A 25,688-nucleotide genomic window follows, 5' to 3' on the forward strand; every position below is an offset into this window, starting at 1 on the left:
TGCAGTTGTACTTCACAAATGTTCATTCTTGCTTCTGACCTTTTACTGCAGTCTGAACTGCTCTGGGAAGCAGAGCATGTCTTGTGTCTTTCCCCCTTTTCCACCAAACGTCCTTTGGCCTTTTTCAGATAAGCAAAGGAAATGGCCTCAAGCGTATTGTTTATCAAGAGGAAATAGAGATGGAGAATTGGGAGTAACTATATTTTCAGAGTTTAATTAATATTATCACAGTATTCTTAAAGAACAGTGAGGTGTGGGCTGTTGGGTGGCCAAGCCATGTGTAGTGGGAATGCATTATTAATTCACCCTAAATAGAGCCAAGGTTAAAAACCGTCCTTCGAGTCCTTGTTCAGTATGCAGACACTTAACAAGAAATGATTGACTCTTTTTGCCTTCACCAACTTGGTGCAGTCCAGATGTTTTAGACTACAACTCCGATCAGCACCAGCCAGCATGTCCCTAGTCCAAAACATCTGGAAGCCACCAGGTTGGCAAATGGCAATTTAGGTAACCAGGTTTTAACCATAGGGCCTGAGTAAGGTATAATAAAGTTTTGACATGAATGTTTTCATAACTGAATGAATAACAGTAGTGTGGTTGTTCCTGGGATACACAGGAGCCTGATAAAGTGAGTGAAACTAACAGCAGCCTGAGATTCTTTGCCTTTGTCAAGGTAGCATTGCTTATTCAAGATAACATCAGTGAGTCAGCAATCCCAGGTAAACAGGTTCTGGAACACAAGGCTGAACTAAGATAACTGTGAATTTCTTTTTTAAAAAGATTTTATTGGATTTTTACATTTTATATTCAATCAAACAACACAATATAACATTTGTCATATAAAAGAAAAAGAAAACTCCCCCTCCCCATGACTTCTCTCAACTTCCCCTTCTGGTTCTTTACTTCTACTACTACTTCTACTTAATTATTATCTTATTTTTATAATCTTATACTTTAATACTCTTATTTTCTTACCAGTTTTATACCACTAAACTGTACTGTTATGCTGTTCTCATAGCTTATCATAGCTTATCACTTTGTATTGGTGAAAGCTGTTTTCTGAATTTTGGGTCTTCCAGAATGGCTGTTGCCAGTTTAATGAGCTTCAAACTAAACGTGGCTTTAGTGCCTTCGCCACCCCAGTCAGCATTTTCCTTTTTCACTTAAGGCAGCTCACAGACTCCAATGTGATGTTGGTGCAAGGAAGACCATCTTAACTTTTTCTCCTCCGCCGCCGCCTCCCTCCACCCACCCAAACTGCTTCTGAATTCCCTTTATACAGTCTATTCAGAAAGACCCTAAGACTGCAATCCTAAGCACTCTTATTTGGGAGCAAGCCTACTGAACACAGTGAGTCTTACTTCTGAGTAAACGCTTCTCATAAATTACATGTTCATTAACTAAATTGTTCAGTTTCTGTTAATTGGTTCTCGTGGGAAACTTGCAGATTCTAGCTTCGCACAATTAACTCAGGCTGGTGTCAATTTACTCTTGGCAGAAAGCCCAGGTCTGCTTGACCTAGAAACTACTCACTCTGATTGGTTAACGACCAGCACTCAACTCTGTTATCAAGGGTTTGCTAGCTCAGTTTGAGGTGAGGTGTTGTTAGGAGTAGAAGTGCTGTGTATGGTTTTGAGAGAGAGAAAGAGAGGGTTTATTTTACTTTTATTTGTATGCAGAAACTCTGCTGGTTTTATTTTCTCCTTTTAATAAATCCTGTAAATAGTTATTCTGAGTCTAGCTGACTAGTCATTACCGCCGCAACTAGCTTCTTCGCTGTGCAGGAAAACTCTGCTACGTTTGGGCTAAAGCCTGACACTCCAAAGTTCCATGAGGTTATGGGCATTGTGCTGCCAGCCTGAGTTGCGGTGGTGTCAGCATCAACGGCGTTGGTTCCAGTAGTTCCAGAAGTTGTTGTTCCTGTTGGTGCAGCAGATGGACTCTGGCTGGTTCCTGACCGTGGTGAGCTGGTGACGCAGCGGACACAAGGACAACAGCTGCAGCGTGTGAGTGCTGGGTGCTGTGGTTCCTGTTTTCTCTCTCGGTGGTCGTGAGTAGCTGGTTCCGGGTTCCAGGGACATCGCTCTCAAGATGGCCTCACAACCAGTTCAGATGGCTTTTGAGCGTCTGAATGACTCCAATTACTTGCTGTGGTCGGAACGCATGCAGGCAGTGCTGCAGAGGGATCGTCTCTGGCAAGTGGTGAGTAAGTTTCCTGTGAAGCCTGATGATGAAGACCTCGATAAAGACCAAAGAGCAAGGGCCACAATTGTCTTGGGGCTGGAAGATTCCCAGTTGCCGTATGTGAGGGGAATCAAGACAGCTAGAGGTGTGTGGCAAGCACTTAAAGAACTCCATGTGCGTGAGACAGCGGTTTCCAAGCTGTTCATTCGCAAGGCATTGTACAAGGCAATGTTACAGCCTGGGGTTACAATGCAGGAACACCTACACAGTTTACAGTTAAAGCTTGCTGCGCTACAGGAAAGAGACTGTGCGTTAGACCAGCAGGAGAAGGTGGCTATTATTTTGAGTTCTCTCCCGGAAAGCTGGGATAATTTAGTTTTGTCTCTAGAAGGCATACAGGAGCGTGATTTATCAGTCAGTTACGTTACTGGGCGTTTGATTGAAGAATGGCAGAAGAGGCAAGAAAGGTCGTTGGCTGCAGAGGCTTCTACAGGCGGGCGGTTTGGAAGGAGTTCTCATGCCGTGCCAGAGGTGACGCAAAAGCAGCGTACCGGTGAGGAGTCAGCGTTTGCTGTTAGGCGTTGTTTCCGATGTGGGTCTTCAGCGCATCTAAAACGACAATGTCCGGAGTTGGTCAAGTCTCAGTTGCCGGTGCAGGAGCAGAGACGAGATCAGCAGCAGCAGCAGCGTAAAAGGAAATTCTTCAAACGAAAACAGTCGGCTCAGCTGGTGACCGGCGAGGTCAAGATTGCTGATGAGAAACAAGCGGTCTGGGTGGTCGATTCGGGAGCATCTCGCCACATCGTGAATTCAGATGAACTGTTTGTTTCCAAGAACTCAGCACAGCGCAGCCAGGTGGCTCTAGCAGACGGAAGTACTTCCGAAGTGATTTCGGGGGGTGCAGTTTTTGTTCCTTGTCTTCATGAATGTCTGCAAAATGTACTTTGTGTGCCGTCATTAAGGAGCAATCTGATGTCTGTAGATTGTTTGCTAAAAGCTGGGTTTAAAGTGCATTTTGAAGGAGACAGTTGCATTATTAAGAAGGCTGGTGAGATTTTAGGCACTGCTAAGTCAGAGGGAGGCTTGTTTTGGCTTAAAGCAGGATCTCAAGTTGCAGCAGTAGTCAGTAAATCTCAGCCTGCAGTGAATAACAAAGCTATACATGACAACTGTGTGCACTTATTGCATAGGAAAATGGGGCATGCTTGCTGGAAAAGTGTACTAAAAATGTCTGAATTGGCTGATGGGGGTAATTTAAAGAGTTGTAACAAGTACCTTGATTGTAATGTTTGTAAAAAGGTCAAAACCCACAGAGTCTCTTACCCCAGAAGTGACAGAGTTAGTGAGTCACCGCTACAGCTGGTTCACATGGACGTAATTGGTCCATTTGCTGTAAGCAGGGGTGGATCGCGCTTTTCACTAACAATTGTGGATGACGCCACGCGTTACTCCTGGGTTTTTCCCATTAAAAATAAGGGTGACGTGTTCACTAAGTTTAAAGGCTGGGTGGCATCTGTGGAAAGATTTCTGTCCATTAAACTCAAAAGGATTCAGACGGACAGAGGTGGCGAATTTATGTCAAATGCCTTTAAAGATTGGTTACAAAAGCGTGGCATTGGGCATAGAAAAACGAACGTTTTTTCCCCAGAGGAGAATGGCGTTGCAGAGCGGAAAAACAGATCTTTACAAGATATGATGTTTGCCATGCTTGACGATGCTGATTTGCCCATGTCTTATTGGGGGGAGAGCATGCTCACCGCGTGTTATCTCCAAAATAGGCTCTTTCATCAAACAATAGGTACAACCCCGTACTTTAAATTGTTTCAGAAAAAAACCCAAAATTGACCATTTGCATGTGTTTGGATCAAAAGCCTGGGTATTAATTCCAAAACAAATGAGGAAGAAGGGAGATCCTAAGACCAAACAGTTAGTGTTTGTGGGTTACCAGGAGCTGGGAAAAGGTTTCCGTTTTGCTGAAGGGACAAATGGCATTGTGATCTCCAGGAATGCCAGTTTTTGTGAACATAGTGGCTGGGAGAGACTACATGCCAATACTGAGGTTTGGTTTGAACCTTCCCAGGAGCTTCATGACTCTGAAGCTAAACACAGAGAATCAGAGTCTGAGGGGGAGGAAAGTTCAGATAAGAGCTCTCAGGAAAGTGAAGTTAGCCAGAGACCAGTGGCTAAGCAACAAAAGAGAGGTCGTAGTTCTGAGGAGGAAAGTGGGTCAGAAGAAAAATTTTCTCCCAGAAGATCTAAAAGACAAAACAAAGGAGTGCCTCCGGTGCGTTTTTCTCCTGATACTGCAAATGTGTTTAGTGTGATTGCAGAGCCCAAGAGTTTTCAGGAGGTGTTAAAGTTACCAAAAGAGGAGGCAGAGTGCTGGAAACAGGCAATGGAGGAAGAGATGTCCTCTCTGAATGAGCACAAGGTTTTTACACCAGTAGCAGCGCCTGAGGGGGCAAAGATTGTAGGCTGCAGGTGGGTGTACAAACTTAAACCTCTGGTGACAGGAGAGTACAAATACAAAGCTCGTTTAGTGGCTCAAGGATACTCTCAGAGGCCTGGAAAAGATTATGACGAGACTTTTTCCCCTACTGCTAAGGGGGACAGTGTAAGGCTGATTTTAACGCTTGGAGCAAAGAGAAAACTCCTGTTAAACCATTTTGACATTCAGACTGCATATTTACATGCATCAATATCAGAAGACCTGTATCTAGCCGAACCGCCTGGTTATGAGACAGGTTCCAATAGAGTGTTGAAATTAAACAAAGCTCTATATGGTCTCAAACAGGCTGCAAGATCTTGGAACAAATGTTTCCATGAGGCCTTAGTGTCATTTGGTTTCAAGCAGAGTACAGCTGACAATTGTGTTTATGTACGTGGTACAGGTAGTGATCAAGAGTTTTGTCTGATTTATGTAGATGATGTTTTGTATGCCTGCAAAACAGATAAACAAACTAAAAGGTTTGCCAAACAATTGTCCAGTAAGTTCAAAGTGAAAGATTTAGGCCCGGTTAGGACATATCTAGGGTTGGAAGTGTGCTGGGCCCAAGATGGCAGCTGTCTAATTAGTCAGCAGAACAAAGTTAAACAACTACTGACTACATACAGGATGCAGGATTGCAAAGGGGCAGTGGTGCCTATGGATCCAGGTTTCATAAAAACACTTCATATAGATGAGAGTCCTGAATTTGAACATCCTGATGTATATCACTCTGTAATTGGAAGTTTATTGTATCTAGCACAGTGGTCCAGACCTGATATTAGCTATGCAGTAGGCATATTAAGTAGATTGGTCTCAAGACCTACACTAAATGCCTGGAAAGGGGTAAAACAAGTTCTGAGGTATCTCAAACAGACAATTGGCTATATGTTACAATTAAATTCTTCAGAGGATGAAATGTTGAGTTGCTACTGTGATAGTGACTGGGGAAATTTGCCGGATAGAAAATCTGTCACAGGACTAGTCATAATGGTCGGTGGAGCTTTAATCAGCTGGCGGTCACGCAAGCAAGACGTTGTAAGTGTGTCATCAATGGAATCAGAGTACGCCGCATTGAGTGAATTGTGCAACGAGGTGATTTATTTCAAGCATTTGTTAGCAGATTTAAATGTAAATTGTGGAGAACCAGTACAAGTTTACATTGATAATCAAGCTTGTATAACCTTAAGTAAAACAGAGGGTTTCAAATCGCGTTCCAAACATATCTCTGTAAAATACCAAAATGTACGTTGCTGTGTACAAGACAATGTAATCACCTGTACTTATGTATCAAGTGAAGAAAATGTAGCAGATGTGTTAACTAAACCATTGGCAAAGATAAAGAACAAGCGAATGTGCAAGGGTTTAGGTTTGCTGGAAAAATGATCTCCTACATAGGTGTATTTGGTGTTAATTGTTCAGCAGAATCTGTGAGGGGGTGTTCAGTTTCTGTTAATTGGTTCTCGTGGGAAACTTGCAGATTCTAGCTTCGCACAATTAACTCAGGCTGGTGTCAATTTACTCTTGGCAGAAAGCCCAGGTCTGCTTGACCTAGAAACTACTCACTCTGATTGGTTAACGACCAGCACTCAACTCTGTTATCAAGGGTTTGCTAGCTCAGTTTGAGGTGAGGTGTTGTTAGGAGTAGAAGTGCTGTGTATGGTTTTGAGAGAGAGAAAGAGAGGGTTTATTTTACTTTTATTTGTATGCAGAAACTCTGCTGGTTTTATTTTCTCCTTTTAATAAATCCTGTAAATAGTTATTCTGAGTCTAGCTGACTAGTCATTACCGCCGCAACTAGCTTCTTCGCTGTGCAGGAAAACTCTGCTACGTTTGGGCTAAAGCCAGTAGGGCTATGCCTGACACTCCAAAGTTCCATGATAAATACTGTCACTGACAGAGTTATTAGGCTTTCATTCCTCCTTAAGAACTTGGCCGTTGAGTCATTCCTATAGTTCATATTTGGCAATATGCTGCCACTCTTTGACTAATGAATGCAGAGTCATCACCGTCCACCATCATTTCCCAGATATCAGCATCTAGCACAGTACTTCTAAATCCTTTCCATGACCGGACCCCACATTTTCCAATAGGATGTGACATAACATCTAAATTTCCAAATATTCCAACATCCTCTCTTTATGCATTGCCAACTCATTGACTGATTCTTTTTCACTGCTTTTTTTATTGTGCTTCTTCTAGTCACAACTTGAAAAGCCATTGCTGCTTTCTTACCCACAGATGTCTTTAAAGCTTCCTGATCTTCTTTTTCTTCTAATCAGTGGTGACCTCGCCCAGCATGGTACAGCTCTTTCTTCCATTCTTCACAAGACAAGGAATAGCAGTGCAATATCCAAAAGTGGGTCTATGTTCTTTTGTGGTGATGCTCCTGGTATCTATTATACTAAATCACACTCTGGTGGGTTCTCTTTCAGCATCTTCTGGTGATTCATACCTCTCTTGTGAAACATCTCCCACTAAAATTATTACGTTCTAACAAGCATGTTTCAGTATGGTCGAGACAAATGTGTTTTATGTGTCTAATCTCTCCCGTCATTTGAAGTTCTCTGTTCTGAAATATATAAATAGTGAAAAGAACAAACAGATAAAATTTTGAGTGTGTGTATTATTTTATGGATGCCTAGTTGTGCTACTATGCAGTGTGCATTGCAAGTCATTTATGTGTGCTATGGACATAATCAACATGCAAACAAATGATGTTTTGTATATGCTGAATATTGTATTTTGTGGAGTAGAGCACAATCAAATGAGTTGATGGACTCAAGCACAATAAAATGAGCTGCTGGCTCCAGTTTTCCTATTTTGGAAATGCTCCAGTTTGAGGATGATAACGCCAGTCTCTTCTAGCCTATACATCTTTCAGTTACAGAAATGCCATTTAAGTCAGGCATAATGCTTCGATCTGCAGAAAACCGGAATTGATGTTTGCTCTGATTCAGCTTTAAAGAGCAGGTTTTTGCAGGGAAAGCTCCAGGCAAAACAAACAAACAAACAAACAAACACTCAGACACAGAGCATTCAGGTGTGGCCCTCTGCCCAGAAAGACTCGGGCAAAATCCATACTTATGGCTGCAGTTTTAAACTCATTCACTAGGGACACAGTTGACATTCTCCCAAGTAAACATTCATAGGATGGTGTTACATGGAAGCCATGACAAATGAGCCTTTGAGCACACTGTCCAAAAGAAAACTTTGTGAGTGTAATATTACAGTTCAAAATTATGGTTGTGCGTATGCTGTTTTTTAAAGCACCTTCAGTAACCGTTGACAATAGAATTAAGCAGTTTTGAGGTTTTGTAAATAAAGGTGTGCAAACTCTTAGGTGGGAACTTAGTTCATTCTTGCTCTGCTCTTTGTTTTAACAGAACGAAAGCGCCCTTGTGAAGGAAAAAGAGCTCTCAGCGGAGCTTGCAAACATCAAAGATGAAGTTGGTAAGTAGGACATTAAATAAGCAATCTTTAAAATGTCCTTTTCTGCTTACAGATGTTTGGTAAAATGGTTTATTTCTTCTTCCTGTCATGCTAGGCAATCTCTGTGGATCTAATAAGGCATCGCCTTAAGCTCATTGCAGGTTTTTATGGCTTGTCAGGGGAACAATAATTTCACCTCTTTGTTGTTGCAGAGACAGGTTCATAACTATACACAGTGGAACTCATCATCCATTATCTTTACTATTTGCAGATGGCAACCTGTAAATCTACATTGCCTGCTTTTGAATTTCATTCTGTGCCTGCCATAGAGACTGGGTATGAAACTCAGGTCACCCTTAGATTGATAAGTTACAAGAGTCACAAATGGCGTAGTTACTTACAAGCTTCGTTACCTAGGAATTTGGAACGTGTCAGGCCCAGAAACACTACCCAGCACGGTCAGGCAATAGCTCATATAACCCGCCCTAGGACCTTATGGTAAAGCAGGGCTGACCCAGCCATTAGGCAGAATGAAGCCACTGCCTCAGGTGGCGGAAACCCCTGCGGTGGCACCCTCAGCCTCCACCACTAGCGGAGAAGTGGCGCTGGCAACAATGAGATGTCCTGGAATCTTGTAAGATCTTTGAGTGTGAGAGATACTGCTTCTCTGCCAGCAATGGAGGCAGGCAGGACAGGCAGCAGTGGTGAAATGGGATACACTGGCTCAGGGGTGAAGGGCAGATAATTTAAAAAATCATCATCAACAACTACATTTTACTCAGAGTAGGCCCATTGAAGTTAATGGGCATAAGTTAGTCATGGTCATTCATTTAAGTGGATTTACTCCGAGTAAAGTTAGTTGACTGCAACCTAATATTTTTACACTCAGCCTAATGATAGAACTGGCCCATAACAATCCCACTTACAAACGAATGAGTGAAGCTTCACTTGGGCTGATAAACTGTGGAAGAATCACTGTGGTTGCTCCTTTTGAGGAGAAAGGGCTTGGATGCAGAAGCCCACCTGCCATTTGGGCTTCTCCGTTGCCTCTCTTCCATTCAATGGGGACAGAAGTGACATTCCACTGATGGCATTTTCTTTTCCTCCCATTATAAACAGAAATGCACTTTGATTGGCCTTCACCCGTAGGTCGGACGCAAAGGGAAATAGCATCAGCTTAGTGCTGGGAAAACATTGTGACAGCAAGTGCTGCGATTTAACCTGCAGCCGCTTCTCAGTCCAGTAAATGTCATTTCCTATGAAAATCACACCCAGCCTGTAAGCCAAAAGTGAAACTTCCATCAAAATAAAAGAATATCTTGGCACTCTCTGGATAGCTGCGCTGGTCACTGGTGGGGTTTCCTGTAGCTGTTGAGCTTTTCATGGGCGCTTTTGGAGTCATGCACTTGTTCTTGGCTGAGATTTTTAATTCTCTCCACTTCATTAAGCTCTTGAGCAGGGTTGTATTGAACAGTCTGGCATTGGCAGCTAGCAAATATTTAAATTGTGGAGTCAACTGCTAGGCTGGTGGCTGTAGTTACCTTTCCATTCTATGAAGTAGCGATTAAGCATCTCGTTCAATAATGAAAGGCACACCAAACATGTAACATAATCCAGGGGGTTGTTTGCATACTTAATTTCATGTTTATAACCATTTGCATATTATTTTCTTGAACGTGACAGATGCAGAACTACAGATGGTAGGCGTACTGCACTTATTTGGTGACCTTAAATGTGAAAACTATGAGCTGGCTCTTGGGTAATCACGATGCACAGATATTTAAATGATAGGAGTTGGAAGGGCTTCATTTCTACATGAGTCTTTGTTTCCTTCTTTTAACATGGAACAATCACATGTCCAGCTTTATGTCTGCATTCATGGAGGCTGGATACCCACTTTTTCCTTTCAGTTAAATGTAGTGTCCTAGAAGTATCTTGCATGTCACTTGCATGCCATAAAAGTGTCTTAGAAGCAACAAATTCTGGGTTGTGTGCAGATCTCCCATGCTAGATTGGATGGTCTCTGTAATTTAGGAATGAATGCCAGGCCTCTGTGCATGGCAAAAAAAAAATTGCTCAGCTTTCTGTTCAACTGTTCCCTTGCATTATTATTTTTTTAAGTGAGACATGCAACAACATTTTGAAGGATGAAGTGTTCCTGTTCAGAGTTCCAACCATACCATTTCCCAAGATGCTCCATTCCATTTCCTTTCTTCCATTTTTCATTCTCCCTAGGAAGTCAACAATCCATGGCCATGCTCATTCCTCATTGGGTTGTTTTGAAGCTCCTCCTCATTCATCTTTTTAAAAAGGCAGAGTTCTGCAAACTTTGAGGTTTTCCTGAGCCAGGCGATACCTCCCTCTTGTATGGTCCAATTTTGGCTCCACTAAAATCCTTATTCATGCATAGGATGACTTACGGTTTGCACATGAGAAATGCTTTTGCAGAAACTGCCCCCCCCAAAAAATCTTATATATGTGCAATATAGTAGTATCTGTAAAGTCTATGTGTGTTGGTCATTGGTTTGCATACTTCAGTGAGTATCTTTGGATTATCACATCCTACCATGTGCCAGTCTCATTAAAATGATAGTTGAAAGACAGGTTCATTACAGGATCAATTTAAAGCTTGAATAGGTTTCAATTATGATGAATCCCCAGCTCTGAGTTTGAGCTGGGTTTTGCTTGGATTCGGATAGTTCTGTGCCACAATGGAAGGCAATTTAGTAGGTAGCACTAAGTGGTCATGCAGCAAAATTACAAAATAATTCAAAATGAGTATGGAAACTGAAAACAAATGTTAAAAATTGAAACTTGAGAAAATGACCAGGCAGAGCAGATACTGTTAGTTCTTGTTGATGGGCAAGATTTGTGTGGTATAATGCTTAGAGCGTCTGACTAAGAATGAAGGAACCCAGATTCAAATCCCCACTCAACCATGAAGCTCATTAGGCAAGCCACTGGCCTGGTTAAAACAGAACACGAAACCATGGTTTAGCATTACATGTACAAGATGTGGTGATCTTGAGATTCATGTGCTTTCCATTCCTCCTCTGCCACATATTGTTCACTAGGGTCATTTGTTTGTTTGTTTTTTGTTTGTTTGTTTGTTTGTTTGTTAGATTTATACACTACCCTTCCTCCCAAAGGAGCCATGGGTGTTTTACACACATAAAACAAAACATCTAGAACATATTGTGCATGAACAGGCTCTGTGAGAGGAATACAGTGGTACCTCGGGTTACATGCGCTTCAGGTTACATACTCCGCTAACCCAGAAATATTACCTTGGGTTAAGAACTTTGCTTCAGGATGAGAACAGAAATCGTGCTCTGGCGGCGCGGTGGCAGCGGGAGGCCCCATTAGCTAAAGTGGTGCTTCAGGTTAAGAACAGTTTCAGGTTAAGAACGGACCTCCGGAACGAATTAAGTACTTAACCTGAGGTACCACTGTATTGGACTCCTAACAATTCTCAGCATTTTTAACAAACTACAGCTCCCAGGATTCTCTGTTATAGTGGTATAAGAGTGCTTTAAATGTATGGTGTGGATCTGTGCTTTTCTTCTAGAAAGAAAGGTGTTGGTACTCACCATGAACTTGTTACAGTAAGTGCCATATTTTTAACCAGTGCTTTTGTACAACCAGGGGGGGAAAGCACTGGTGTGGATGTGACCTAACATAGCTGTCAATGTTTCCCTTTTTTTAAAGGGAAATTCCCTTATTCTGAATAGTATTCCTCGCAAGAAAAAGGGAAAGTTGACAGCTATGCCTAGCAAGACAGTGCTAGACCAGATGACATGATAGCAACATTCATTCTGTTCGCTTAGACCTGGCCAATGACAGCACAGTTCGAAAGAAGGAGTCCAAATTGCTGTCGTGGTGGGTCGCTTCTAGGTTCAGCAGCAGCAATTCCAGGAGTCACTATTTTAATTTCCCACAATGCCCCAGAGTGACATTATGTTGGGGCATTGTGGGAAATTTCAGTGGCGGCTCCCAGAAGTAATAACTGTTTAAAACAAGGGTCCAGGCATCAGAGGTGAGCCTCGCTGGGCCCAGCAGCTATGTCTGAGCAGGTCACAGATTGAGCAGGCCCATAGGTTAGCTGGTCAACATCTACCCTGCCAGGGGGTGAGGTATTGAATTCTGTTTAAATTTCAGTACAGTCGTACCTTGGTTTTCGAACACCTTGTGATTCGAAAGTTTTGACTCCTGAATGCTGCAAACCTGGAAGTGAGTGTTCCGGTTTGCGAACTATTTTTGGAACCCGAACGTCCGATGGGGCTTCTGCACTTTGGTTTTTGAACATTTTGGAAGTCAAATGGACTTCCAGAACGGATTCCGTTCGACTTCCAAGGTACGACTGTAGCTTCTTCTAAATTTGCATCTCTGCATATCAATTAGCATATGTCATTTGGATGCAACTCTCCTTTTTTGATGATGCATTTCCCCTTTTTGAGCAATATGTAGGTGGTTGCCCTACTAGGATGCCCCATCTTGACACTGAGCCTGTAAAAAGTTTGAGAGAGCAAACAGAACACAAGTGAACCAAATGCACTTAGCAGGAGAGTCACTGAGCAGTGATGCTTTACAAAAGAATTCAAAAGGTGCAGAGGGGAACCTCTGTCTCCCCGCTTGACATCACAGCACAATTCAGTAGCCATGAGAATGACAGACCCAAATTGAAAAGGATGCCAAACAAGTGCAGCCAATCTTCATATCCCCATTCCAAGGTCATTAGGCTGTGAACAGTTAGATGAAATGCTTTTTTGGACTTTTTTTTTAAAATGAGGTGTTAGCACTCACACGTCAAGCACAAAATGGCTGCTGTGGACAGCAGAAAAAGGAAGTGCCAGCAGTCCATACTGCGACCAAAAAAGCCCTGGTGATATATGTGTGTGTTTGTGTGTGTGTTTATATATATATATATATAGAGAGAGAGAGAGAGAGAGAGAGTTACATGCCACCCCAAACCATGAGCGGTGTGATATTCCGGGGCCCAGGCACTTACCCAGGGTTTATGCTTCCTTTGGAAATGAAGCACAATGGAGGTTGTGGTGTCTTTATGATATATGCTTTATTTACACATATTTACAACCCAAGCCTATGACTGAGGAGCTCAAAGCATTGCACTCCCAGAGGGTCCCGTTTCTCCCATTACTGCAGGCTCTGATTCAAACTGTCAGCCCACATTGCCCTCTGACTTCCCCTCTCCAGCTTGTCGCGTTTAACAGTCTGACACCTTTTCCCTTCAATCACACCACAGCAAACTGGAATCCTAAACCAACTGCTCTCCTTTTGTACAATATCTCAGGGCTCAAGGACGGGCTTCCCCCGTTTGCTGGCGGGCATAGAGTCTTTGATTTGCTAATAGCCCATCTCCCTGTCTTTGTCCCCTACTAATCTTCTTCTCCCGGGCAATTTCTTAGGCACAGAAAAAGTGGTTTGGCCTGTATTTTGACACTTTGCTAAATCCAGCCTCTGGCAACCCATCTTAATACTCCAAGGATTGATTAAACTCTGACACCCATTAGACCCAGGAATTTAGTGGGGACCAAGACACACACAAATGCATAACAATAGATAAAGATCCTCAAAATTCTGAATTCTGCACTGTACAAAAATTTATACTTTTTTAGAACATGCTAAACCCTACCTGTGCAACTCTCTTAGGTTTTCACCCTAGTTACCATCCCTGGATGATAGGAGAGATCTTTCTGCAATGATTCACATGCTTCCTGACAGCACTCCCCATTGTTCTGCTGTGCAGAACAATGTGTAGTCTCTCCTCCTCTTCTCTCCTTCGCTTTACAAGATAAAGAGGGACTGGAGCATTCCTATACAATTGAAACGCAGCTGTTTCCTATCTCTCATATTTTCCCTATCTTTAAATTTCCTGTTGATGTTTCAACCTGAGAGATCAGGGTGGTTGCTGTTTTTTTTAAAAAAGGTAGGAATCTAAGGCTCCATCCAGCTAAGTGAGATATCTCAGTAGTAGTAACCCTACAGTTCAAAACACCTAGTTAATTCAACAAAATGCATGGGGGTTTGCTGGTGCAATGGACTTCTGTGCATGCAACAGAGCTTCCTCTTCCTCTCCTGTCCCCTTCAGCCCTTCATGCACCCTCAGAATCCACCCCAGAGCAGATTTGGAGGGAATGTGCGGGAGGAGAGAAAACAAAATAGAACTCAAGATTGAAATTCTGCCTTTGAAAATCCCTGATGAAAGACCTGAGACATCCAAAACTCATTGGGTATTAAACTCCCCCCCCCCATACCTCTTTGCTTCCTGCACAGCTCACACACCCCCCCCCCCCCCGGTGATATGTACTGAGTTGAACAGGATCCAGAATGCAGCAGTCTGATTGGTCCTAGAACAATAGGATTCAGAATGCAGCAGTCTGATTGGTCCTAGAACAATAGGATTCAGAATGCAGCAGTCTGATTAGTCCTAGAACAATAGGATTCAGAATGCAGCAGTCTGATTGGTCCTAGAACAATAGGATTCAGAATGCAGCAGTCTGATTGGTCCTAGAACAATAGGGTCCAGAATGCAGCAGTCTGATTGGTCCACAGGAGCCACCCAATCCAGCTCCAGGTGGAAGTGAATCCGCAACCTGATTGGCCTACAGGTGAATCCCGGAATTAGCCAATCACATGGGGCCCATTGTGTAAATAATGTATATAAAGCAGACATTCTGGGGGAACTTCCATTCCTCCTCACCACTATGAGCTGAATAAAGAGCATGAAATCCCCTCTCGACTCTGAGTATATTTCACACACCCCTGCTTGCATTTGCCTCAGTTTCTCTTTTTGCTGCATTAAGTGAAAGTATGGGCATCTTTTCAAAATGTAATAACTTTTGTTTGCTTTTGCATGCAGCTGTTGATTCTTTTTCCTTATACAGCTGTTTTACTAAAACTTTTCACTGCACAAAGGTGCTTTATAATTCCTACCACATTTAGCTATCCCAACATACCTGTGTACTAACCTGAAAGAGTGTTGCTCAAGGCATGGCCAACATGCAATGCTCCCTTTCTCCTCAAAATCCCATCTCTCAGCAAGGGTTATCCTCCAGGAGGGTCCTGGAATTCAGTGTGGAGCCCTTCCTTGCCATCCCAGGGCAAAATCAGGACATTTATTAACCCTTGTGCTCCACTGTACGAAGCCCATGGGCCGGGTTCAGTGTTGTGGGTCTGAAATTCTTCAGGCCAAGCAGAATTTCTGTAGTGGAGATGCAGGAAGTTGGGTCCGCTCTAGCTCCTCTGTCACATCTCAATGAACGGTTCTTCTCTCTGCAGCCCTCAACGCAGCAAGATATGAGAAATTACAAAAAGAGAAGGAGGAGCTGGAAAAGAAGTTTGAGGGCAAGTTGAGGACGCTCGGTTGGGAGCAGCAGGAGGAGCTCCGTGCTCTCGAAGAGCGGCTGCAGTTACAGTACAGTGCCGAAATAGAGCAATTGCAAGAGGATCACAAGGAACAGCTCATCAGGATCAAGAGCCAGCACCAAGAGCAGGTCAGTCACACTCTGGGAGTTGTATGTCCTCTTGGCAGTGACTGTGACTACAGGTGTGTGAGAAAGTCAAATCTATCCACGTCCCTGATTTGATTGTTGGTTTCCCTTAGACTAGCTTCCCTTCCTCCTGCCATCACCCTCCATCACATACACCAGGAGTGGGGGACCTTTTTCTGCTGGAGGGCCAAATTCCCTTCTCTGCAGACTTCTGAGGGCCACATTCCAGTGTTGGGTGGGGCACTGAATAGCACTGGGGAAATCTGCATTTGAATTTTGACATTTATTGAGAACTGTTTTGAGCAAGGTCCACCATAGGAAATAAACTAACACCATAGGCATATAAACTAAACTAGGGATGGGAAATGTGTTCTCCTCCAGATGTTGTTGTAGTTCTGGGGCTGATGAGAGCATTGCCAATGGTCAGATAAGATGGAAGTTGTAGTCCAACAACATCTGGAGATGTTCCCCATCTCTGAACTAAACTCTGGTGCCCCTGAGATGCTTCCACACTGGGGCGAAGCAGGAGCTCTCCCCCAGTGTTGCTCCCCAGCACCTGGTATTCATTCACTGTCACACTGTCTCTGAAACTAGAGATCGCATATAGACATCATGGCTCATAGACCTTGCTAGCCTTGCCCTCCATGAATTTGTCTAACCTCCTTTTGGAACCATCTACGCTAGCTTTATCTGTACGGCTTTGCTCTTTGAACAGGTGGAAGACATTACAACAACTCAGGAAGCAGCGGTGATGGAGATGGAAAACAGTCAAGCAGTTGCTATTGCAGTGCTTCAGGATGAATATGAGCGCAAAGTTCAAGGTAATACTCTGTTCTCCTGGACTTAGAGATATGAACTCGTGAAGAAGTCTGCTTAGCAAAGCAGGATACAGATAATCGTATGTTCTTAAGGACCATGTTGATACTGTACATACCACCTTGTGCATTCCTTCAACAGTTGAGTCCTTGCTCCAGGTGCCATCACTGAATGGAGTTTGCCAGGTGTCCAGTAGGAGCAGGGCCTTCTCAATAGCAGCACCCTGACTCTATGAAATGACCTCCCCAGAGGGGTCAACCAGCCCCCCCATATGCTGTCCAATGTCAGGTTATACCTTGGCTTTATCTGATCCTGCTATGTTTTGATTGGATTTGGCTGACATCTACTCATTGTTATGCTCTCAAGATTGCATATTTCCTATTGGATGGGGATTTACTTTATTCTATCATTTGTTTTCCTGCAGCTTTATAGGTTTATGTTTTATTTGTAAGCTATGGGCATAGCTGTCAACTTTTCCTTTTTCTTGCGAGGAATCCTATTCGGAATAAAGGAATTTCCCTTTAAAAAAAGGAAAATGTTGACGGCTATGGGGAGGGGGGGAGCTTCACTGTACTGCCACCCTCCTGACAGCGGGTGCAGTCGTGTAGAGGTTGGGGCAGGACACTATATGTTCCTGAATACAAGCATTTGAGCAGCTGCAAACTTTTCAGATATTTTTGTTGCTTGCTTTCAAACATAATGTAAGTTCTGATCTGTTTCGAATACAAAATTGAAAGTTCACTTCCTCTTAAGTGCCTTAACTGCAGTTAACTAGAGGCATTAAGCTTCATTTTGATCTGTCTCCCCTCCCCTGTACACTGCATATCCCTGCCCTCCACCCCCAATTAACGTTATGCTGTGATTCTATGGATGCACTTTCCTGGAGTAAATACCACTGAAGTCAGTGGGACTATACTCATTACTTGCTCTGGTCCCAACCCGCCCCTGCTTTGAAGTCATACTATGAATGGTTTGGGCACTAACCTATCAGTCAGAACACTGCAGTCCCTCTGATATTTAAATGTTTAATTTTATTTTTTGCTGCTTACGTTGTGGTCATTGCCCTGTGCCCCACCAGCCAAGATGTGTAGCAGTCACTCCCAACAACCCCTCTCCAGATCCTGTTAAATTGCTGGTGCCAGAAATTGAACCCGTGACCTTCTGCATGCAAGGCCTCTGTGTTGTCACTGAGCTATGGCCCCTACTATCACTGGCTAAGGAAGATGCCAAGCTGCTAAGGCGCCTTTGTTGGTTTATTGCGACAACAGCCTCCTTCCCTGCCTAGTAGACCTGCCATCTCCTTAAGGTGGACAGGGCAGAGTTAAAGGCAGGGAAGATGCCCCACAAAATGAACTGAGGAGGGAACTTCAGTCTATCACAACAGGTGCAGAGGAAGTTCCAGAGCAGGAGTTTTAAAGGCGGGGTTTAAAGTCAGAAGTTTGCATTCCTGAGTAACGTGCATATCTGTTTGAGAAAATGTAATCCTGCTGATTAAATATCTGCTAAACTTCTCATTATTCAGGCAGCATAGCCACGGTTTATATTAACATTTTACACTAGGGCTAGGGGTTGTTTGTGGTGTAGTGGTTAAGAGCAGTAGTCTCGTAATCTGGTGAACCGGGTTCGCGTCTCTGCTCCTCCACCTGCAGCTGCTGGGTGACCTTGGGCCAGTCACACTTCTCTGAAGTCTCTCAGCCCCACTCACCTCACAGAGTGTTTGTTGTGGGGGAGGAAGGGAAAGGAGAATGTTAGCCGCTTTGAGACTCCTTTGGGTAGTGATAAAGCGGGATATCAAATCCAAACTCTTCTTCTTCTTCTTCTTTTGTTGGCAGGGGGTTGTTGCTGTTGACTTTCCCCCCTCTATCTTCATTTAAATCTTGTGATTTATGTAGAAATTGTTTAGTTTGGTCGTGCATTTTTAAAGTGATTTGTTTATTGTTTATCACAACTTTTTGTTACGTTGCAGCTATGCACATTTTTCATCCTGTAAGCCGCCTTGAGCATGTTTTGAACCGTGGAAAGGCGGCAAACAAATAAAATTCTGCATGTACGCGTGTTGCAGGCATTTTACAGTTGATCTCTATCATGGATTTGGATTATCACTATATTCATGAACAATTCCCACCCACCCACTGCCCCTTTGTCTAAGACGTTTTGGGTTATATTTTACAGTGAAGGAACCCCTGAAATGCTGCTTTTGGACCATGTGAGAGTTCCTTGCAGGCCTAGGGCCCCCTCTCGTGGATGAAATTGTCACTGAAACAGCTGATTGGTGAATAGGTTTTATTTATGGAGTCGCTGTTTCAGAGCAATTAGTTGGGCTATTAAATTTTAACACGCTCTCCATACCAGTTCCTTGGGCTATTAAACCATAGATTACTACAGGGCCAACTAAAATTTCATATCCATAATAAAATTGGTTGAAGAAGAGCTTCCCATAGTCCCTGCCATGCAGCCTTTGGAATGGGCACACAACAGACTTCTCCTAAATTTAGTGTGAATCAAGGGTTGTTCAGGGAGCAGCTGTACAAACTAAGAGCTGTTTCTGTAACTACTATAGCTTTATTTAAAAAGTAGGGATCCACATCTTGTCACCCCCCATCCAAGCAGGCAAGAGGCATCTTTCCCATTCAAGGACAAATTCCAGTCAGACAAAAGCAGTTATGGAGGGTGGAGAGCAAGGCAAGGAGGGCATATTTGGCCCCCTGGGACTGAGGCTGTCCAGCCCTATCTTAAATATATAGTCTTCTGTATTTCCCCCCACATCTGGCCACTATATTGCTAGAGCCAGTGCCTGATTCTCCTGCTAGTCTTTTCTGCTGGATCTTCCACACCATACATGTCAAGTGCTGTGATATCACTTTAACACTCAGAGCTTCTCCCCAAAGATTTCGGGGAGTCGTAGTTTGTTAGGGGTACTGAGAGTTGTTAGGAGGGTTTTATTTCCCTCACAAAGCTACCATTCTCAGAGTGATTTGGTAATTGCCCACTCTTCACAAGGAGCTCTGGGAATTGCAGCTCTGTAACGGGAATATAATGGAACACGGGTGGCGCTGTGGGTTAAACCACAGAGCCTAGGGCTTGCCGATCAGAAGGTCGGCAGTTCGAATTCCCACAACGGGGTGAGCTCCCATTGCTCGGTTCCTGCTCCTGCCAACCTAGCAGTTCGAAAGCACGTCAAAGTGCAAGTAGATAAATAGGTACTGCTCTGGCGGGAAGGTAAACGGCATTTCCATGTGCTGCTCTGGTTCGCCAGAATCGGCTTAGTCATGCTGGCCACATGACCAGCTGTACAAAACAAGAGCTGTACGCCGGCTCCCTCGGCCAATAAAGTGAGATGAGCGCTGCAACCCCAGAGTCGTCCACGACTGTACCTAATGGTCAGGGGCCCCTTTACCTTTAATGGGAATATAAGGGTCTCCTAACAACTCTCAGTGCCCTTAACAAACTGTATCTCCCAAGAATCCAGGGGGTGGGGGAGCCATGGCTCTTTAAAGTCCTTTAAATGTATGGTGTGTTGTGGCCTAAACAATAAATCAGTAGCCTGGAGGCAAAGCCACATCAACTCACAGAGTAAGAGAGACCATATATGCACATTGTAGTTCAGACTAGAACAGCACACCGTCTCGTATTTAAACGCCAAAAAGTTTGGACTTCACTTGGCTGGACATCGTACGGGGCTGAGCAAGGCATGTGGCGGTTGGACTGCAATGAAGCTGAGCCTACCTGAGACTGAAAGACTATAGCTGACATTGGGTGTGTTGATGCAACACTAATGACCTCATTTCCAGTCGTTCGGATTTCTACTATTTACTGGGAGGTAGAGGAGCAAGGTGGCAGTGAGGTCAGTGCATCACAAACCCACCAGTGGGAGCGTAAAATTGGCTCTGCCGTTGTGTTTGCACCATGCCGTTCTCAATGCTGCCTTGTCCCTCCCGCTCTACCTCCCAATAAGCATCCATGTCGCGATTGGGTGGCGGTCAGATAAGCGGGAGTGCCCCCACCCATGTCATCCACTACTGCCTAAGGATTGTGAGTAATGGATGTGTCACAATGGTTCAATGTGGCATTTTTTAATTCCTTCCCAGAACTAAAGTCTGCACATGAGCTGGAAAAAAGAGAACTGGAAGAGAATTTTGAGAAGCTACGTCTGTCACTCCAGGTTAGTATCACTTTCGACATACAAAACCTTATCATTTGTCAAAAGGATCTACTTAAAGCACATCCAACACACGTGACTTCCCTTCAACAAATCCTGGGAGGTATAGTTTCCCCCTTACAGAGCTACAATTCCCAGCACACTTAACAATCACAGTTCTGTGGAGTCTTTGAGGGAAGTCACATGCTTCAAATGTGTATTGGGGTGTGCTGTAAATGTATGGTGTGGATCTGCCCTAGAGGCCATGGCTTTTCCCAAAGAATCCTGGGAGCTGTAGTTTGTTAAGGGTGCTGTGAGTTGTTAGGAGACCCATATTCCCCTTGCAGAGCTGCAGTTCCCAGTTTAACAGTCAATCCATCTTTCCAGGGTTCTTTGAGAATTGCAGTTCTGTGAGGGAGATAGGAGTCTCCAAACAACTCTCAGCATGCTTAGCAAACTACAGCCCCCATGATTCTTTGGGGGAAGCCATGATTGTTAAAGTGGTAAGTGTGCTTTAAATGTATAGTGTGGGTGTGGCCTTAGTCATTTTATTCCCGCCAATTCAGTAGGACTTGTGGCTGGCTGGCTTTCTCTGCATCAGGGCCACCGCCTAAATGGTTTGTCTTGCATCGAGTAAAAGCGTCACAGGCAACTGTGCTTGCACTTGATTACAGGACCAGGTTGACACCCTCACTTTTCAGAGCCAGTCTCTGAAGGACAAGGCAAAACGATTTGAAGAGGCATTAAAGAAAAACACTGAAGAGCAACTAGAGGTAACATGAGATTTGCTTTTATGGAACTTAGTGTGACTCATAAGAACAAGAGAGTTCCCCTTTCATCGCTACTCTTACCTCCAGGAAACGTCTTCAGAAAGCGTTCTGCAGATCCTGGCCCATCATGGACTGTCTCATGCTCAGCCCCATGGGGAAAGGCTGAGGTTTTCACACAGCTGGAATAACCTGGCCTAGGGGTGACTTTAGGCCCAGTCATTTTACCTTCCTTTTCTGTTTAACCTGCTTTGGTTAGATTTTGAAATTAAGGGGAAGGGATTGCGTTTGTTCTTCAGCTATTGGGGTCTCCAAAATTGGGAGGGCTCCTCCTCATACTGAAGGTTCTGGAAGCCTCCAGAAAGCCTTCCTCCTGGAGTGGATGAGGAGAGTCTTCCATCTCTCCTGGGTAAGTCCTCTGCTTCTTTTTCTTTACTGTCAATTCTCCTTCGCCTCAGATTGCAATGGCTCCATACCAGCATTTAGAGGAAGACATGAGTAGCCTAAAGCAGGTCTTGGAAATGAAGAATCTACTCATTCATCAACAGGAAAAGAGGATCATAGAGCTAGAGAGGCTGGTGAGCCCTTGGTTTTTGTCTCTCTTTAGAAAACGCAAGGGAGGGAAAGGGCACAAAAGCTTGTACCTCCATTAGAGGAGGGACAAGGGAACCTGTGGCACTCCAAATGTTGTTGGACTACATGTCCCATCAGCCTCAACCAGTTTGGCCAAAGGTCAGGGATGATGGGAGTTGTAGTCCAGTAACTTCTGGAGGGCAAGTTCCCTGTTCCTGCATTAGAATCACAAGCTAGGACAATCTGTTTAAGCAGGCAACTCTGGTTTGGAATGTGGTCATTTTAGAGATGCAAACTGGGAAGGGGGAAGGAATGATGATGATTTATTAAAAATTTGTATACCACCTTTCATCCATAATCTCAGGGCAGTTCACACCATAAAAATTAAGAAGCAATACAGAAATTAAGATGTTCCTATATGGTATATTTGAAATGGGAAGGAATCTTACTTTTTAAATCTCCATTTCACCTCTCACCCTTTCCCTCTGTTCAAAGCCACTCTTGGCTAAGAGACAGTAGGATTTGGGGAGGCAGGAACTCCATTTTATAATGTGATAGCCCAGTGCAAGACAGTAGCTACAGTAAATATTACAGTATGTTAACATCAAGTCAGGGGTAAAATTAATCCCTGCATGCATTCTGGAGTTTCCATTTCCAAATCACACAACAAAATACTGCATTGTAGAATGGCTCTGTTCGGGGAGCCAGCCAGCCATGACCACGCAGGTGAGCTCCTGTGTGTTTACAACCCATCAGTACCATCCAAACTGTGCTGCCACTTCTGCTGCAATGAATTGGTACAATACTGTATTATTATTTTACTGCTGCAATTGCTACGTATATTTAAAGCTGTCCCTCCTATATTGCAGGCTGAAAAGAACTTAATATTAGAAGAAAAAATTCAGGTGCTCCAGCAGCAAAATGAGGATCTCAGAGTCAGGATTGATCAGAACACTGTGGTGACAAGGTCTGTCTAGACGTTTGCTCCCGAGCTTGGCATTTCAAGCAGCTTTCAATTCACATCTTTGTGTGTATGTGTGCTCACTCTGTTGGTGTCTATTTGCAGCAGCCTGGTACCATTCAGATGTTCTAGGCTACAGTTCCCATCAGCCCTGACCATTAGCCATGCTAGCTGGGGCTGATGGGAAATCTAGTCCAAAAAAAGGAGGGGAAATGCTGCTTTGTAGAATCATAGCAATGCAAGGAACTTGTTAAACTTACTTATTTCTGAAGTACCAGAAGGCTACACACACTTATTTGGGAATAAGGCTCATTAAACTCAGTGGAACTTAACTTCCAAACAAACATGCACAGGATTGCATTGATGGAGACTGGGCTGTGAACCAGGAAATGCCTGATTCAAATCAGGACTGCCTTGGACTCACTAAGGGTACAGTCTTATGTAAAGAACTCCAACTGAATTCAGCAAAGCTTACTACCAAGCAAATGGGCAGAGGGCTGCATCCTGAGTGGTCTTCTGCTCTCGTTGATACTGGTACTGGTCTCCCTTACAGGGTCGCTAGAAGGATTCCTGAGAAAATCCATATGGAATGATTCCTACACACTACGGATGCAATTCTATGTACACTTTTGGGGGGATGGGCCCCACTTTACACAGTGGGACTTGCTTCTAAGTAAGCGTGCTTAGGATTGTGCCCGATAGTATTGCGTGTTGTTATTAACCCTTTGCCTCATACACAGAGTCCTCCATAAACAAAGCTTTCCTCCTTAGGAATTGGCAACGCTCCCCCTTTACCGCGGATCAGGGCTGACTTGAAGTTTAGTTTGCAAGCAGTTGATCTTCAACATCTACGCTGAAAACCTCTGGGTATCGGAGTAGCCATTATATTGAAACCTGTAGCTCTACACTTCCAAGTTATGGCACTTTGCAGAAGGATGGAATTCTCTGCAAAACATTAGCACTGTACACAGAACGCCACGCTTAAGAGCACTGTGGGCGCCTGTCAGTTTGGGGGGCTGAGCCTGGCTTATCATGCAGTCTTCAACCACGTACCACATTGATTTTATGGGTGCTTTTGTCTGTTTCGTGGCTGTTTCTCGTGCAAACCTGCAGCATGTTGATACAGAATTCTTGTTTTTAGGGTAGTGCGCGTAGAGCACGTGACATTGCACAGAATTCATAAATTTACAGAGAACCTGATGAGGGCAGAAATGCAGAAGGAGCACCACATTTGTAGCAAAAATACAACAGATTCCTGCAGTACCTGAAGGAGCTTGGGGCATGAGCCTGAGTAGGCAAAATGCCCCTTTGCTCCAGTTAGAAAAATGTAATCATGGGGGGTGGAGAGACAAAGGAAAGAGACCTGCCCATCTACCTCCCCCTTCAGGAATAGCCCAGTACCCAACCAGTTGTGCAAACACGTGTATCAGAAATCACTGGATCTATGCTGCCAAATAGAGACAGCAGCTGCAAACCCCTCCCCCACCAAAAAAACAGGAAGTATTGCTTCAGTGTGGCATTATATTTGCTGTTGTGTTTTCTGAAGCCCCACTGCAGTTGCTGAACTCGGTGATATCTGAGGATCCCTGAGGATCTGCCTTTGTCCAGCTTCCCGTCTGCCTCAGCAGGAACTGGTCCCCAGAGAGCCAGTCCTGTGGCTGAGTACAACGCAGCACCTGCTCGTTCCCCCCGCCCCCATGTGGACGGGGAGGCCTATGCCTTAGCCTTCCCCTTGTTTCAAAGCTCATCTCTGCTGTAACCTGACCGTTTCTTTCTTCTGTTGGCGTCAGCCTCGGATGACGCAGCGAAAAGACAATCCCAGCACTGTATGCGGGAGAGAGGCAGGGTAACAGTCAGAGGGCTATTTATTTTTTGCTTCTGCGTGCCAAAGCAAATTGTCCTTGGGCACATGCTGGTATCGGTATTATTAAAAAAAAGAGAAAGGGTAAAAAACGCTTGTCAGCAAAGGCACATCCCTGCTCAAAAGGCTCTTGGAAGAGACTGCCACTTGGCTGTGTTCTCCTGTCTGTCTGGCTGTCCCAGTTCTCCTCCTTCAGCAAACTATCGGTTGCTTACTGTCTCAGGAGCAGGGATGCTATCTGACAAGCTCTTGTATCATGGAGCATCACCTTGCAACTCTTTTCTATCTCAGTGAAGGCAAAGGCTCTGGGGTCTCGATGTCACTAGTGGCAATGACTTTTCTGGCTTTTAAGAGAGGTGAACATAGGAAGTTGCCTTTCTCTGTGTTTCACCATTAATGCATCCCTCATCCTCGTGTCCATTACTCTGTTTAGCAGTGGCTCTCGGGGGGTTTTCCCATTCCTGCCTCCAGAGAGCCTTTTAAGTGGCTGCGCAGGGGATTGCACCTGGGGCCTTTTGCACGCAAAGCATGTTCTCCACCAATGAACTATCTCCTCTTCTGTTAAGAAATGCCCAGTTTTGCCCTGCACCTGTGCTTCTGAACCCATTTCTGCTTGTCTTCTAGATGGCCTCGGGGCTAGTTCACAACTGCATGACTGTGGCTCCAGTTCTCCACACTTGATTGGCAGATGAATGTGTCAATTAATTCTGTTGGGGGGGGGGGAGAATACTGGACTGCATCCAGTTGTTGCCTGGAAGACTATTGGAACCATGGAAGCATCCATGAATGGAGAGGGAGCAGCATTTTTTCCTGATACCCCTCTTCCACCCAAGAAATCTGCTCCAGATGGTTGGGGAACTCTTCAGACCAGCATGGGAGGTAGTGTAGGGAATTTGCAGGGAAACGGGAATTTGCAAAAATCCGCTCCCTCCCCCTTCCATCCATGGAGGACGTTGCTGG

The 25,688-nt window shown here is 44.2% G+C and overlaps 1 protein-coding gene across 3 annotated transcripts in view; it reads left to right on the forward strand.

The window, feature by feature from the left end:
- Window positions 1-25,688, forward strand: part of MTUS2 (microtubule associated scaffold protein 2) — a 308,744-nt gene that overhangs the window by 276,599 nt on the left and 6,457 nt on the right. For all 3 annotated transcript variants that reach the window (XM_028726407.2, XM_028726409.2, XM_028726410.2), the window contains 7 exons: window positions 8,056-8,122; window positions 15,401-15,615; window positions 16,328-16,433; window positions 20,517-20,590; window positions 21,241-21,339; window positions 21,792-21,911; window positions 22,776-22,873. In XM_028726407.2, coding sequence (XP_028582240.2) covers window positions 8,056-8,122; window positions 15,401-15,615; window positions 16,328-16,433; window positions 20,517-20,590; window positions 21,241-21,339; window positions 21,792-21,911; window positions 22,776-22,873 — 779 coding nt within the window. The remainder of the gene's footprint in view (window positions 1-8,055; window positions 8,123-15,400; window positions 15,616-16,327; window positions 16,434-20,516; window positions 20,591-21,240; window positions 21,340-21,791; window positions 21,912-22,775; window positions 22,874-25,688) is intronic.

This window comes from Podarcis muralis, chromosome 4 (genome assembly GCF_964188315.1).
Source record: "Podarcis muralis chromosome 4, rPodMur119.hap1.1, whole genome shotgun sequence".
NCBI classification, from domain to species: Eukaryota; Metazoa; Chordata; class Lepidosauria; order Squamata; family Lacertidae; genus Podarcis; species Podarcis muralis.